Source organism: Staurois parvus, unplaced genomic scaffold (genome assembly GCF_062004578.1).
Source record: "Staurois parvus isolate SC_StPar_1 unplaced genomic scaffold, SC_StPar_1.0 ptg000415l, whole genome shotgun sequence".
Classification (NCBI taxonomy): Eukaryota; Metazoa; Chordata; class Amphibia; order Anura; family Ranidae; genus Staurois; species Staurois parvus.
The window spans coordinates 4,343,084-4,360,360 of record NW_028318211.1 but is presented as its reverse complement, the minus strand read 5'-3'; the positions used below and the strand labels follow the sequence as shown (position 1 = coordinate 4,360,360).

The following is a 17,277-nucleotide window of genomic DNA, read 5'->3' as shown; positions in this document are numbered from 1 at the left end:
GCTTTTCTCCACTTTGTCTTGTTGTGTCTCAGCGGTTTCTATGTCTCCCTCTGTTATTGCTTCCCTATCTTCCAAACTTTCCTGTGTTTTATCCCTTTCTCAAGGTGATATCTGCAAACAAGTGACCAGCTCTTCTGACAGGCTTAGTGTACACTTGCATTGTTCTTTGAAAAGCAATTTGCAGTGGATCACTTTTCAGAGTGGTACAAGTTTGGCTTACAGGCATGAAAGAGGCAATACCGGCACCTCCTGAGTGTCTGTTTTTTTTTTTTCTGTTGAACGGGGTTTTTGAATAATAATAATGTGCTGCAACCACAAGCCTAGCACTTGGCTTGTGTTTGTGGTGTGGCCTCAGTCACTGGAATGAATCACATTTAGTGGAGGTACTGCCTGCCAACAGGGGGGTATAATTTTTATCGCGCTGCAAAGGAAAGTATCATAGCCGTGGCATTTGTACAACTCCATATGGCTGCTACTGCTACTTAAAGGGGGTGGTTGGGGGACCACAGCTCAACCACCTATTTTTACTGCCCTGTCTGCAAATGTAAACAATCCACAAGGTTCACAAACTTTAACACTCACATTCCATAAATATGTGTTCATAACTGACACAAGTGAATCATTAACCTTTATTAAAGTATGGGATACAAAAAAACCCCAAAAATATATATTTACCTATGTAGGTGCAGCATCAATCTGATGCTGCACCTGTCCCCCGCCAGCTCTACAACGTGAACTGAGCGAGTGATCAAAGACCATTGTTTGCTCGGTTCCCAGGCCCACTCTATGAAGAGAACTGGTGACAATCTGTCACTTCTCTGTACGCTGCCTCTCCAATGTTCAATGGAGTGCTGGTCTGTGGAGGGGACGGAGTAGCTGGCTCAGGCTATCAGTGGATTGCTGAGAGGCTGAACCAGCTGCCGGTCAGGCATGTGGGCAGATCTTGCCATTATTGTCGGGATCCCTGCAGAGACTGGACAGGCTCTGTGATGTCAGCCGATAGCAAAAAAACTTTGGCCACATTACCAGGAGCTAAAAGAAGCTGAAGAAGAAGTTTGCTTTTCCTTCAAAATAGAAAAAAGATACATTTATAAATAAATATGTAGACCCTTTTCACAAATGGCTATCAGTAAATTTAGCTTTGCTGGTTTGTTGGTAACCTTGCTAATTTGTAGTCTTTGTGATCATTTGGGGCCTTCCCCTAAGCTCAGTGTAACTGTAGTTCCTCTCTTTTGCCAGTAGGTGTCACTGGTACCTTTGGCTTTCCTATGATGAGCTGCAGTAATGAATATGCATACTTCTCTCTAACCAACCAGCAGGGGTTTCCGGGCTACTGGTGTATGCTGGGAGGTAGAATAAATATTTAAGTGATCAGGGTCCTCCTACCAAGACCTAAGTCTGGTGTGGGTGTGTGAGAAACTGCTGTGCTGGGTAGGCCTGGAGCCTAATGCCTAGCTATGTGCATTAGGTTCTGCAACTGAGGGCCTGTCTGCATGCATGAAGGAAGGGATGGAACCCTGAGATGAAATACCAGAGGTTACTCTGCCATGGATCAGCGGCTGTGGAGAGCCTGGGAAAGTGTCAAGATGGACTCATCCAAAGAATTCAGTTCTGTTCCAGTTGCTATAAGAGACAGCGTTTGCTACAAGAGTTCAGATTGCTGGTTACAGCTTAAAGGCTCCTTTCTGTCCATGCTGTCTTCCTTTTTACTTTTGTTTTGAGGAGTCTGCTACTGGACTTAGGGTGTCCTGTGCCCATACCCCTCTCTCCCTGAATGTTGTTGTTGTGAGCAATAAACTCACTTTTATTTAGCATTAAGAGTGACTGGCTCCCATTTTTCTACAAGCTTCCACACCCACCATACCTAGCAACCTGCACCTGAGGTGAAATATCAGCCCACCCTGCCCCCTGGGGACCACCACTGTGCCTCCAGAGGTCAGGGGGTGCTGCAAATAAATAAAGATAAAATAGCTCAGGGCTTTATCTAGCCTACTGTCAAGACCAGGGTCAAGGTTCGGCTTGATAATAAAAAAAAATAGGAGGTATCTATTACTGTTTACCGTCAAAGGAAGGCCCAATTTATTCTGAGAAAAAAAAATCGGATACTCAGCCTGTGGCCCGCAACCTCAAACCAAGAAACGCTTGCCCAGGGTCGGCAACCCCTTGAACATGATCTGGGCTTGCCGACTCGCCATCCCAGAGCATCAAAGTACAGTGAGCCGGCAGAGGAGCAGAGGGAGCAGGCAGCTTAGGAAGGAGCAGGAACAGCAAAATTTTCCTCTGTAGCAACGACTCCTGTCCCAGGCATAGTGATACCAAGCGCCTTCCACCTCTAATCTTTTGTAGCAGCCTGGAGAGCCATGCCAGCAGTAGCTGCAAGAGCACATACTCTGGGCATAAAAACTTTTTCAATAACTATATAAGCACCTATAAAAGGGTTAACAACTATTAGGCTGCTTTCACACTGATCTGCAGGTGCAGGGTTAGCTGCACTGAACCATAGATGTCTATTAGATCCTGCGTGTTTGGTTTGCTTTCAGAAAGTGCAGCTACCCTGCAGGAAAGCCGCTGGTGCATTGCGATACACCCACGGTGTGAGTAAACTGTAGCACATCAGTGTGAAAGCAGCCTTATAGGGGGCAGAGGACCATAAGGAGTCACTCCCATGGTGTGTGGGAGACATCACATGGAATTAGAAGGCTATGGGGTTGATTTACTAAAGGCAAATAGACTGTGCACTTTGCAAGTGCAGTTGCACTTTGCAGGAGAATTTGCTCCAGACTTAACAAATGAGGGGAAGCTCTGCTGACTTCCATCATCCAATCATGTGCAAGCAAAAATGCTTTTTTTTAAATTTTCCATGTGATTGGGTATTCTTTGCAAAATTAAGTTTCACCTTTGTCAGTTTCAGCTGGCCAACGTGGGGTACTGCAGAGCGACAAGAGCAGTTTAGCGTAATAAGTTGATCTGAGCATTATAATATAATCAATTCTATCATTCTTCAACCTTTAGAATGACATAGCCCACTAGAAAGACAGTAATAAGTATTTGATCCCCTGCTGATTTTGAATGTTTGCCCACTCACAAAGAAATTATCAGTCTAAAAATTCAATGGTAGGTGTATTGTAACACTGAGAGACAGAATAGCAACAAGAAATTCAAAAGAAATGCACGTCTAACAAATTATGCACTGATTTGCATGACTTAGTACTTGGTGGCAAATCCCTTGTTGGCAATCACAGAGGTCAGACGTTTCCTGTAGTTGGTCCACTCCTCTTGGCAGATGCTCTCCAAGTCATTAAGGTTTGGTGGCTAACGTTTGGAAACTCAAACTTTCAGCTCCCTCCAAAGATTTTCTCTCGGATTAAGGTCTGGAGACTGGCTAGGCCACTCCAGGACCTTAATCTGCTTCTTCTTGAGCCATTCCTTTGTTGCCTTGGCCATGTGTTTTGGGTCATTGTCATGCTGGACACCCATCCACGACCCATTTTCAATGCCCTGGCTGAGGGAAGAAGGTTCTCAGCCAAGATTACGATACATTGCCCCGTCCATCGTTCCTTTGATGCAGTGCAGTTGTCCTGTCCCCTTACCAGAAAAACACCCCCAAAGCAGAATGTTTCCACCACCATGTTTGACAGTTGGGATGGTGTTCTTGGGGTCATAGGCAGCATTCCTCCTCCTCCAAACATGGCGAGTTGAGTTGATGCCAAAGAGCTCAATTTGGTCTCATCTGACCACAACACTTTCAACCAGTCCTCCTCTGCATCATTCAGATGTTCAGTGGCAAATTTCAGACGGGCCTGGACATGTGCTTTCTTGAGCAGAGGGACCTAACGGGCACTGCAGGATTTCAATCCTTGTCGGCGTAGTGTATTACCCATTGTTTTCTTGGTGACTGTGGTCCCAGCTGCCTGGAGATCATTGACAAGATCCTCACGTGTAGTTCTGGGATGATTCCTCACTGTTCTCATGATCACTGACAGTCCACGTGGTGAGATCTTGCATGGTGCACCAGACCTAGGGAGACTGACAGTTGTTTTGTGTTTTTTCCATTTGCGAATGATTGCACCAGCTGTTTTCACCTTCTCACCAAGCTGCTTTTCGATAGTTTTGTAGCTCAGTCAGAGGCATCCCTAGGGTTGGTGTCGCCCGGTGTGGTAACACTTGGTGACAACCCCGCTGACGATCCCAGCAGAATGGATTGGATCTGCAGATTGAGCATAATGGATCGGACTCCAATCCATTATGCTCAGTCCGCAGATCCAACCCATCCTGCGGGGATCGTCGGCGGGGTTGTCACCAAGTGTTACCACACCGGGCGACACCAACCCTAGGGATGCCTCTGACTCAATTTGGTCTCATCTGACCACAACACTTTCAACCAGTCCTCCTCTGCATCATTCAGATGTTCAGTGGCAAATTTCAGACGGGCCTGGACATGTGCTTTCTTGAGCAGAGGGACCTAACGGGCACTGCAGGATTTCAATCCCTGTCGGCGTAGTGTGTTACCAATTGTTTTCTTGGTGACTGTGGTCCCAGCTGCCTGGAGATCATTGACAAGATCCTCACGTGTAGTTCTGGGATGATTCCTCACTGTTCTCATGATCATTGACACTCCACGAGGTGAGATCTTGCATGGTGCACCAGACCTAGGGAGACTGACAGTTGTTTTGTGCTTCTTCCATTTGTGAATGATTGTACCAACTCTTGTCACCTTCTCACCAAGTTGCTTGGCGATAGTTTTGTAGCCAAGTTCAGCCTTGTGTAGGTCTACAATCTTGTCCCTGACATCCTTGGACAGCTCTTTGCCATGGTGGAGAGTTTGGAATCTGATTGTTTGATTGCTCCTGTGGACAGGTGTCTTTTATACAAGTAACAAAATGAGATTAGCAGCACTCCCTTTAAGAGACTGCTTCTAATCTCAGCCTGTTACCTGTTTGAAAGACACCTGGTAGCCAGAAATCCTGTGGAATGATAGCGGATCAAATACTTATTTCCTGCATGAACATGCAAATCAGTGTATAATTTGTTAGACATGCTTTTGTATTTTTGGTTGCTATTCTGTCTCTCAGTGTTACAATACACCTACCATTCGATTTTTAGACTGATCATTTCTTTGCGAGTGGACAAACATTCAAAATCGGCAGGAGATCAAATACTTATTTCCTTCACGGTATAGTCTGGTCCCAGTTTCTTGAGTGTAGCTACACAGATTTGACCATCTCTGCTGCTGATTGCTGACATATGAGTGGCTAATAGGGATCTTGATCTGCCCTGGGGTGACTACTGCAGTACGGGCCCAAAGGGTACACCCCTGGAAGTACCACCCCTACCAACCACCGTGGTTCCAGATGCATGTCCTGGTTCAGCTGGTCAAAAAAAATGGCTGCAACCAAAGAAGTTGACAGGCTCTCAGATGGAGGAACAGATCATGATGGACTAGTACCTGAGGTGGGAGGTTGGCAGGGACTTAGGGCTCTTAGAGGGTCTTGGCACTCTGTGGGAGGTTGGTAGGCACTGTGGGCCACTATATAAGATTGGGTGGCCCTGGCATGACAGTGGGCCATGGTCCAGTGTTTAAGAACCAATGACCTTAAATGACAATCGGTGTCTGCAGTGAACTTTTCATACATAATGGAGATTATATCTGAATTCCAGTCACAATTTATTTTTTTATTTTCAGATTAAATACAGTAAGAAATGTGGCATGCCTCTGTACAGAAAACAGCATCCCCAAATAACAGTGCATACTTGACCATATCACTGCCAGTCTGATGCTCACAAAGTATTCTACAACTCCTTCAAGAAGAGCAGTGTCGGCCCCAGGGTCACATGATCTCCAGTGCCAAACTTCTCCAGAGCTTCTGCAATCTTCTCTTCACTGAGGCTCAGGCCATAGAGGATGTTGTACCTTTGAAGGATCTGCCAAGCTCTCTCTTTTTCCACCAAACCTACAGAGAACATCAAATGCAAATTTAAAACAATGCAGAGGCACCTCGTCACCTTGTGCTTGAGCAACATTTTTATTTAAGATCTACAAACTCCCCTCTAGTCTAATTCTAGACTTTTAAAATTTGTTTCCAGATTTTATGAGAAGTTAAAATTAAGAAGGTCAGTAAAAGTAAAAATTAAAAAGGAAACTTTTGTTGCCATACTTACCTTTCACCCAAAGCTGTTCTATCAGTCTTTTCTGCTGCTAGATGCATCCAGTCTTTTGGGTTGAATGATTGCCATCTTCCCTCACCCCACTTCCTCTTAGTGCAGTCTGTCATGGACCCACCCCCTGGGGGGATGTCATATCGCTGGCCTGGGTTCAGAATATTAGTGCAATGAATGGTACTTGTATGTCATTACATACATGCCGTACAGTGCTAAAGCAGGGACCCTCCCCTCCTATCGCCACTAGAGAAAACGAGTAAGGTCTAATGGTTTTTTTGGATGGAGTTGCTTTAAAACTTGAGTTCTGCTTTAAGAACAAGTTCACTAGTCAGTTGAGTTACCGATTGGCTTATTGCACCTTTTAAGAGTCCCCATTGCCAAGATTTCCCTACAGTAGTTTCCAAGGAAGTGTGACACCATCACTTTTCAAAGCCACCATAGACTTTGCAATGCTTTCAACAGCTGGGCGGAGTTCTGGAGCAGATATATTACTAATGCTCCTTAGAGTGAGCCAGCAGACATACACTTTTAAAGTAGATCTAAAGACTTGCTTTACATCCCCTTTAAGGAAGTATGACACCATCATAAGGCCTTGTAATGCCTTTAACAGCTGGGTTTAGTTCAAGAGCAAATATATTACTAATTATCCCCCAGAGGGATACCAGGAGTCTGCAGACAACTATTCTTAAAATGGATGTAAAGACTTGCTTTACATCTACTTTCAAAATATAACCGTGTCCTTTCATGCTACCCAATATGTAGATTGAGATGCTTAAATATATACCTAACTACCATTTAAATTAAATGTCTTGTGGTAAAACAAATACAGAGTGAACTAATCAAATATTATTTGGGGGCTGTTTAGCTTAGGGTAGCACTATCCAGTGAGTAGAGTCCACACCAGAAATTATTGTTTAAGGTCTTGTTGGCCCACTTTTATTAAAGAGTAAAGGAAAAGATCAACAAAAGTACATTTTGCCCACACATAGGTATCCACCATCCATACAAAAGAAAAAGCCTCCTGGCTCTCTTTAGCAGCATCGCTACTCAGGCTTTATATCTCAGTCCACTTGACTATATCACTACAAACTGTATTGACGTACAAACACTGTCCCTCGGTTAGTACTCCTTTCACAGCATTCCTTCTTCTTCAACCTAAAGACTTGGGCTGTGTGCAAAGAAACAAACAGAGGGCGCTCGGACCTAGTGCATTACCTTCTAAAAATGAAATTTATTGAATAAAAAGTAGTATACTCACAAAAGAATAAAATCAAAGGCACATCACAAAAAAAAACAGTATGGTCCAATCTCCCTAGATGGTGGCTGTTGGGGGGCTGTAGGTCTCCAAATGACTGACGCGTTTCGAGCCCTGAGGGGCTCTGAGGAAGAGGTTTTGCCTAGAAACACATCAACAATTTGCAGGCTTACAGTCCCCCAACAGCCACCATCTAGGGAGATTGGACCATGCTGTCTTTTTTTGTGATGTACGTTTGATTTTATTCTTTTGTGAGTATACTACTTTTTATTCAATAAATCTCATTTTTAAAAGGTAATGCACTAGGCCTGTGCACCCTCTGTTTGTTTCTTTGCACACAGATTCTTTGGATTTCCCTGGTCCGTTGAGAGCAGCAAGGCTTGCATTCCCAGAAAGTACTCCATGTGGAGTTACTGACATTGTGGAGCTCATTGTCCAGTGCAGGAGTTTCAGCATTCATTTGCTCATGCTTTTTTATCACAGACTAGGGCCCTCTGTCTGCTCTGTTAGACTGCACCATGCCTAGATGTACACTTGTGGCTGCTCCCTTGCACCCAAGGAGGGTGGACCCCAGAACCCTGGTCCTGGCTCTAGAAGAGACCCACACACCTGCACAAATCAGTCTCCTGGCTATTCCCAAAACCTGGTCTTAGGATTGGAGATTTCCTCCCACCCAGATCACTGTGAAATCTCCAGGCTTCAGGTCTCAAACCGAATTTTACCAAACACTGAGAAAACTTTCCTCCAAATTACATAAGCATTCCAGAGAGCCTCATTCTGCCTAGTTGAGAAACCTGGGCAACATACAGTTGCAATAAAAAGTATGTGAACCCCTTGGGATTACGTGAAGTTTTGCATGAATTGGGCATACAATGTGCTCTGAACGTCATCTAAGTCACAACAATAGAAGAACACATTCTTCTGAACATAATACTACACAAACATTAGATGTTGCCATGGTTTAATTGCACATAACATGTAAACATTCACAGTGCAGGGAGGACAAAGTATGTGAACCTTTGGAATTAATAACTGGTTGACCCTCCTTTGGCAGCAATAACCTCAACCAAACGTTTCCTGTAGTTGCAGATCAGACCTGCACAACGATCTGGAGTAATTTTGGACCACTCCTCTTCACAAAACTGTTTCAGTGTAGCAATATTCTTGGGATGTCTGGTGTGAATTGCTCTCTTAAGGTCATGCCACAGCATTTCAATCGGGTTGAGGTCAGGACTCTGACTGGGCCTCTCCAGAAGGCGTATTCTGTGCTGTTGCAGCCATTGTTTTCTTGAATTACTTGTATGCTTTGAGTCATTGTCCTGTTGCATCACCCATCCTCTGCGGAGCTTCAGTTGGCGGACAGATGGTCGTACGTTTTCCTGCAAAATGTCTTGATAAACTCTGGAATTAATTTTCCCATCAATGACAACAATCCGTCCAGGCCCTGAGGCAGCAAAGCAGCCCCAAACCATGATGCTCCCTCCGCCATGTTTTACAGTGGGGATGAGGTTTTGATGTTGGTGTGCTGTGCCTTTTTTTCTCCACACATAGTGTTGTGTGTTCTTCCCAAACAACTCAATCTTGGTTTCATCTGTCCACAGTATATTTTGCCAGTAGTGCTGTGGAACATCCAGGTGCTCTTTTGCAAACTTCAAACGTGCTGCAATATTCTTTTTGGACAGCAATGGCTTCCTCCGTGGTGTCCTCCCATGTACTCCATTCTTTTTTAATGTTTTCCTTATTGTAGATGTGTCAACAAAAATGTTAGCATGTGCCAGAGATTTCTGTAGGTCTATAGCTGACACTCTGGGATTCTTCTTTACCTCATGCAGCATTCTGCGCTGTGCTCTTGCAGTCATTTTTACAGGACGACCACACCTAGGGAGAGTATCAATAGTGCTAAACTTTCTCCATTTGTAGACAGTCTATCTTACCGTGGACACGTGAACATCAAGGCTTTTGGAGATACTTTTGTAACCCTTTCCAGCTTCATGCAAGTCAATAATTCTTGATCGTAGGTCTTCTGAGAGCTCTTTTCTGCGAGGCATGGTTCACATCAGACAGTGCTTCTTGAAACCAGTAAACCCAAAACAGGTGTGTGTTTTTTAAGGGCAGGACAGCTGTCAGCAACACATCCAATATCATCACACTGATTGGAGTCAAGGTTGGCTCACTCCTGGCTCCAATTAGCTCTGGGAGAAGTCATTAAGCTAGGGCCTCACATACTTTTTCCTCCCTGCACTGTGAATGTTTACATGTTCTGTGCAATTAAACCATGGCAACATCTAATGTTTGTGTAGTATTATGTTCAGCAGACTGTGTTCTTCTATTGTTGTGACTTAGATGACGTTCAGAGCACATTTTATGCCCAATTCATGCAAAACTCCACGTAATCCCAAGGGGTTCTCATACTTTTTCATGCAACTGTATACCATGACAGGGAACCATACTGTCACACCACATACAAACAGGATAAATTAAATAAAAAATGTGGCGCTGCTCTTTCGCAGTGTGTGTCTCTTATGACTGCAATGTGAATGTATAATAATATCAAACTAAAAAAATATGAAAGTGAATAAAACACAATCACAATCCTCCTATTACTGGCTCAAAATTCACAAGAAGTGCTTCTTTCCAATATAACACCTCTCACGCTGTGATGCCCATCACCTTACACCATATGAGCTTACCTGTGAGCATAGACCCAACAGATGATCAGATCTAGCTGTGCTCTTCCCACGTATAGGGACAGGGAATTCCAATGCAACTCTCTCTCCTCCCCAGTATGATGAATACATCACTGGCTCCACTTCACTGGATGTGCATGTCTGGCTCTTTAAAACGGAACTATAATCATCTTCGATCCAGCAATGCACTGTCTCGGAGCTCCCCACCTGGCTGCTGACATCTTTGGGAAGCCGGCTTCAGGGTCCGCTGTCATTGGCTGGGCAGTGATGATGTCACTCCAGTGTATGTACGGGAGTTCTGTCAGGTCAGATTTGGCATTCCTGAATTTGTACAGTGAGCTGTGCCTGCACGGCTCACTGTATGGGGGCAGACAGGAAGGTAAGTAGCTTTAATGCAGAAGACATAAAGCATCTCTCTTCTGCATTAAAATTCCTGCTTGTTCACCTATTTTTAATTATTAACGTAAAGCTCCACATCAAGAAAACACATCTTTAGATCATCACTTATAAATTGTGGGGCAGTAATAGGAGAATTGTGATTGTGTTTTGATTTATTCACTAGCATATTTGCTTATTTTGATGCTATACATTCACACTGCAGTTATAAGAGACACACACTCAGAAAGAGAAGCGCCACATTTTTTATTTCATTTACATACACTTTATGGAAGTATCACAATGAGTTGCAATACCTGAAACAGCTAGGTGGTGTCTTAGAACAGATATAAACCCGCTTACATCTACTCTTAAAGTGCATTGAAAGGGTTGCAGCCCTATACCCTGAACCAGGCCTGGGGGGGGGGGGGGGCTGTCAGGCCGCAAGTCCTTGGGGCTGAAAGTAGCTGTGGCAGCCGGGCTGCTCCTTGGGTCCACTCACCCGGTCTCAGTCGGCTACCCATTCAGTGACAGAAACTATAGGTCAGCTGATCCATGACTATGAAGGGGGAGGAGCTGGAGGAGACCCCATGGTCTGATGTTGGGGATAGGTGTTACTACTGCCACCTGCTTTAGGCTTCATGTACATGAGCAGCTGCTAAACTCCAGTTTAGGAGCTTTGGCATTTTTTTGCCAAAGCTCCTAAACTCAACTCTATAAAAGCCTATGAGTCCATGTACACATAGGATTTAACAGAGTGTAGGAGCTGCCGTGTTTAGGTGAGATTAAACCTCCCTCTTCTGAATGCAGAAGAATCATGTTCAGGATAGGAACGTTTTGACCGCTAGGAAAACACAGAGCACAGCATAATTGCGGTACCCACGTTTTGCTGTGATTTGCATAGGCCCATGTACATGGAGCCTTAGACAGCACGAGCTGGAGAGAAAGTGAGTGCCAGACTGCTGTTAGAAAAAAAGACAATTTGTGAGTTTAACTTTTTGGTGTGCTAATATAGAGCCCTATGTCTGATGCTTGCATGCTGCCTTCACTTTATCTTCTGTTATCTTCTGCTCGGTATGGGCAGTAACAGGGGCGGACTGACAACTCATGGGGCCCCCGGGCAACAGGGGATCATGGGGCCCCTGTGTCCTTGCCCAAACTCAAAACAGCCTATGAAAAAGGTACCAGGGGCATCTCATGGGGCCCCTTACTGGCCCCGGGCCCTTCGGGCAGTGCCCAAGTTTCCAAATGGTCTGTCCGCCCCTGGGCAGTAACCTCTAGCAAAGAATCAGTGAGCGATAATGATGTGCAGTGACTTCTAGCAACCGATCCCGCTCACTGTTTGCTAGAGGTTACTGCACATCACTACCGCTCACTGATTACTCGAGTTTACTGCAGATCATTACTGCTCACTGATTACAGAATTCCTTGTATTTTTTTCTGATGAACTGATTGAACGAGGTGGAGAGCATGACATCACCACTCCACCTCTTTACCTTGTCCAATCAGGGACTGCTTTGCATTCACTGAGAAAACGTAAAGCAATCTTTGAATAATTCCTGTGCCCAGCAGCTGACCTCCTGTGTTCACAATGTAGCAGAACAACTGCTCAGCATGGACCAGGAAGCTAGTGGAGATCACTGGAGTAGCAGTGTCTTCCACAGTGATTTCCAATATCTAGTAGGATCCCACAGGTATGGTATACAAATACTGTACAGTAGTTACATTTGTCCAAGTTGGACCAATGTAACCATGTATTCATACCTGGAATTCTTCTATATGACCTGCTTCATTCTTCAATAAATGTAGCAGTGGAGCAAGCCTCCATCTTTAAAATTAGTAATATGGTGGGTGTAGAGTGAATACATTACCAGTGTCTTTGATCTGGCACAGCCATAGAACATTCTCCAGCTTCTTGAACCGATCTATCCATGCTCCTGGCTCCTCGCAATTTCTTGCTTCAAAGAGATGTAAAGCAGGTTCGGACATGGGCCTGGAGCCCTGCGGAGAGGCCATTACACTGGCCATGGGGGAACTTTCAGAAGTTAGACTGTGTGAAATATCCTAATAAGATTCACAAAATAAAAAATAAAATGTTTTCTGAAAAAAAAATGGCCCTTTGCTTTCTCTAAAATCTTCTGTATTAAACATTTTATTATTTCCACCCTGAAAATTGTGACCTGTAATTGCAATTAGTTATGTACGTCATTGCTCTGCTTCATAACTGCCTAACGTCTGCCTGATTTCTGTCTGCTACTGAAAACACACATGTTAGTGTTAGATGGCAAAAATTCTAATTCTTTTCTTTGACTCAATTGAAGAGAATTCTCCCTCACTTCCTGTACCTGTGTCACCAGGATAAGCAATGAGGGGAGAAGTTGTCACTGGGACGGACGGTCAGGTACAGACAGTAATAAAGAAAAAATGTTCAAACCTTCTAACCCTTCCCCACTCCTCTATAAATGTTACTGCCTGTGTCCCTGTTAAAAAGATTCCCCAAGGAATAAGACCTTTTTTGACAAGGGTGTACTACAGCATCTGTGTTCAGATCTGTGCACCCACACAAATATCAGATTGTGTCTACATAGCCACTGTGTCTCAATTGGCATGAATTGGACTGCCTGTAAGGGGATGCTCCAAACACCTGTGCATCCCCATGCAGGTGAACGTGGCCCTTGCATGGGAGTATGCTGTAGTAGATGTGAATTAGGCCTAACCCTAGGTTCACACCTGTGCGTTTTCCGCAGCGTTTTGCAGAAATACATTACAGTCAATTTAACATGATTTCCTATGGGACACGTTCACATCTCCGCGTTTTCACCCACTGCGTTTTTTGGAAAGGGTCATGGACCTTTTTTTAATGCAAAGGCAAAAATGCATAAAAATGCATGTGCAAAAATGCAAAACGCAATGCAAAACACAACACAGAAACGGATCAAACGCAAACTGCATAGCTGTGAACTAAAGGAGGGTTATAGGGCTGAGCACAAAAGAACCATGCTGCATCAACATGCTGGGCATTTTCAGTACGTTCCTATTTGATTGAATGGGTTGTATGGGGCGGCACTGGCAGCAAACATGACAGGAGCAATCATTTTTGACATGACTGCGGCATGTGAACTGCTGCTTTTGCAGCTTAAGAGCAGGGATTGGTTGGATGCTCTAAAAATGTGGCTCAACTATGTATTTTAAAGAGCTACTAGGGAGGGAGAGAAAGACCCATATAACAAATGAACTAAAAAAATACCAGCGCCAATCAAAGAAAGTATACAATTATGCAGCTGTGCACCAGTGAAAACCACCAATAATAAATAACACAAAAAACAGCGCAAAAATTAAATAAATAAAAATAATCACAAATAAATAAATGTCCGTGCAAAAATATATATATAATATTTCAAACATATAACAAATGGTCTCACATCTTCCTAATGGATTTTACTGGTACCAAGCCCCTTAATTATAGAAACACTGATAAAGTAAAAGGACCTTAACCAGAATAAAACTACTGGGACTATTCAAGCACCATACCCTCAAAACTACATACAAAAATGATCTATTGATAAAAGCATGCAACTGTTGCATATTGGGGCTATACAGCACATCAAGCTTTTTGTAGATCACTCCCACATTTCCATAGATAACATAACAAGTATGTGTTTATTTTTGGGTTATCTGCAACGCATTTCGCAGGACAATGGTGTGCTTCCTCGGGGAGATTGAACACGTATCTCAGGAGATAACATCTGGTTGTTCTTGAAAGAGCCGGGAGACCATGATCATTCCAATCTAGAGACGATCTTTTCAAAAGATTACAGACAAGGGGTATACGCCAAGTAGGCATTTAGAATGAGCCCCATAGTCAGAGCTTTGCTGGCCTTAAATTTCTATATATATTCCTAGGAGCAGCAAATATGGTAGTGTTCATGTTCTGTAAATGGAGCCCAGCAATAGGCCTATTGCTGGGCTTCATTTACTGAATGTGCACATTCGTATATGGAAATTTAAGGCCGGCAAAGCTCTGTGGCTGACTATGGAGCTCAATCTAACTGCCGACTTGGCGTGTACAGCTTGTCTGTAATCTTTTGAAAAGGTCCGCTCTAGATCGGAATGATCATGGTATTCTGGCTGTTTTATGAACAACCAGATGATATCCCCTGAGGAAGCAGGCCGAGAAACGCGTTAGAGAAAACCCAAAAAGAAACTGCACATGAGTCATACACATACTTACTATGTTATTTATGGAATTTTTGGAGCGATCTACAAAAAGCTTGATGTGCTGTATAGCCACAATATGGAATAGTTACATGTTTTTATCAATAGAGCTGTTTTGATGCTCAATCTTTGTACTACAATCATGTTTTTTAATGATGTTTGATTAAGTTTTTGATTTTTTTTTAATAATTTTTTTTTATAATTCTATGTAGTTTTGCTGATATGGTGCCTGAGATGTCCCGGTAGCTTTATTCTGGTTAGGGTCCTTTTACTTTATCAATGTATGTTTAAAGCTCCCCAACTGCAAATCTAGTGAGTCCTTCTTGTTCTGGTGACCACTCAAAATTTGTGATATTCTTTCACTTTTGGTGATAATGGACGAATAGAATGGATGAATCGCTCTAACGGGGACATAGACAGGGATAAAAACCTGACAGGGGTTCTAATCCCTCTCCACTAAAACCAAAAAAGTTTTGCCTTTAGTTAATATAAAACTCTGCAAAAACTCTAACCCTACCCCACTTTTTGGAAATATAATTAAAATGTTTTATCTGAGGTTGGACTTTAACTACTTGAGTACCTTGGATGTAACAGATATGCCCTAAAAAGCTCAGAGGGTGCATCTTCTATGCCCTGCTCCCCTCCTCCTTCTTCCACTCCCCCTCTCTTCTATTTTTATTGGAAGTTTAGGGCTTACAAGCAGGACTTAGATGTAAAGGATAAACCCTAAAATGTTCCTAGGGCGTATCTTCTGTGCCCTGCTCTTCTCCCCTGCTTCCGCTCCCCCTTCTCTCTGCTTTTATTGGCAGGTCAAGTCTTAGAGCCAGAACTTGAATGTTACAAACACACCTTAAAAACTTCCTGAAATGTACAGTATATTCTATGCCCTGCCCCTCTTCCCTTGCTTCCACTCTCCCTCCCTGCTGCTTTTATTGCACTTCATGGCTACAGCTGGGGCTTGCTATGTCAACATATGCTCAGTGGGTGGAATTTATACAACCCAGATTTAGTGTTTTTGTAGCCATTGTGAGGTTGTCTCTCATCCTTTGTAGTCACCAAGACAGGAAGTGAGCAAAATCACTTTAATGGGGCACATACAGTAATACAACCTATTTTTTTTAAGCAGAGCTTGGAAGTATCAGGGTTTTATTGATGTCTATGTTCCCACTTGGGAGAATTCAGTTCACTTCCTGTATAGTCACCAGGACAGGAAGTGAGGTGAAATCCACCCAAGCAGGACACAGCAATAAAAACTTGAAACAACTAACCATTCTTAATTCTAAGAAAAATGAAATAATATGCTATGGCTGAGGATAGACTTTAAGAATACGTCAATGAAGATAGATGGACTCACCGAGGGCTGCAGGCTCACTTGGATTTCTGGATCCTTACTGCATAGAGGGAGATCTTCTGTGACTTCTGTAAAATAAGGAAAAAAGAAGGGGGACTGTCAGCATTAACAATGCACTGTACAATCTCCTTTAGATCTACCACCAGCTATATAGTACAAGGCTTGACCAATGAGATACAAAATTAAGCAATTGTTTAGGTTTGTCCTGTGATAGATATTTTGGGCCTGCAATAATTTTTAACATTATTGTGAACTTCTGATAGGGGTCTCAATTCCTGCAACTTATTTACCATATGTTGCATCACCTCAACACCCCCCTTAGAAGGTTTCCTGTAGAGGTCTATGACAGTAAGGCCATCCAGCTGAATAAGCCCTAGAGTTGTCATTTCTAACACCTCCTAGGGCAGTGGTTCTCAACCTGTGGGTCACGACCCCTTTGGGGGTCGAACGACCCTTTCACAGGGGTCCCCTAAGACCATCAGAAAACACATATTTCTGATGTGTAAAGAGCAGCTGCTGTGTTGAAAGCAGCTACTCTGTTAAAAGCAGCTACTGTGTTGAAAGCAGCAGTATTGGAGGTAAAACGACACTCATGAATTATAATTACTGGGTAAATAATTTTATGGTTGGGGGGTCACCACAACATGAGGAACTGTATTAAAGGGTCACGGCATTAGGAAGGTTGAGAACCACTGTCCTAGGGAGTATTGTCATAGATTTTCTTGTGGGAACTGGGTTTTCAAAGGAGGTCTGCTTCCTGAACATTTGCCTATACAGTTGGCCAATCTCTCTCACAAGTCACAGAGCCCCCCTTTGAACAGAAATGGCAAAATATTGGAACTTATTGAAGGGTGTGTCTTTACTTGGAATGTAGGGGGAGGGGGTATAAAGATATGGCATTCTGTCTCTTTTTGCTCTTGCCTCTTTGGGAGCCCAGGCGTCAGAGCATCAGGATGTCTGTGTAATGTATCACCATTGCTCTGTTTCTTTCCTGTAACTTTATTTCCTATAGTCATGTCTCTATACTGATAATATACTGTATGTTATACTGTGACATTCATTATTTTTGTAATATCATATCTTTTGTGTGATTTGATTAATAACTACTTTTCTTCTGTCTAAATAAATTAGATTTTTATTTTCTTTTTATTCATTTTATTAATTTTATTCAGCACAGTGGTTATTAGCAGGGGCGGACTGACAACTCATGGGGCCCCCGGGCAATAGGGGATCAT

At 43.3% G+C, this 17,277-nt stretch overlaps 1 protein-coding gene across 1 annotated transcript in view; it reads right to left on the bottom strand.

Annotated features, from left to right (window-relative positions):
* Positions 1-5,652: 5,652 nt before the first annotated feature.
* CUNH1orf87 (chromosome unknown C1orf87 homolog) overlaps positions 5,653-17,277 on the bottom strand; it is a 37,691-nt gene continuing 26,066 nt past the window's right edge. Inside the window, exons 6-8 of the mRNA XM_089686962.1 lie at positions 16,046-16,110; positions 12,348-12,540; positions 5,653-5,951 (exon numbers count right to left, since the gene is read on the bottom strand). Coding sequence (XP_089543088.1) covers positions 5,791-5,951; positions 12,348-12,540; positions 16,046-16,110 — 419 coding nt within the window. The 3' untranslated portion in view covers positions 5,653-5,790. The remainder of the gene's footprint in view (positions 5,952-12,347; positions 12,541-16,045; positions 16,111-17,277) is intronic.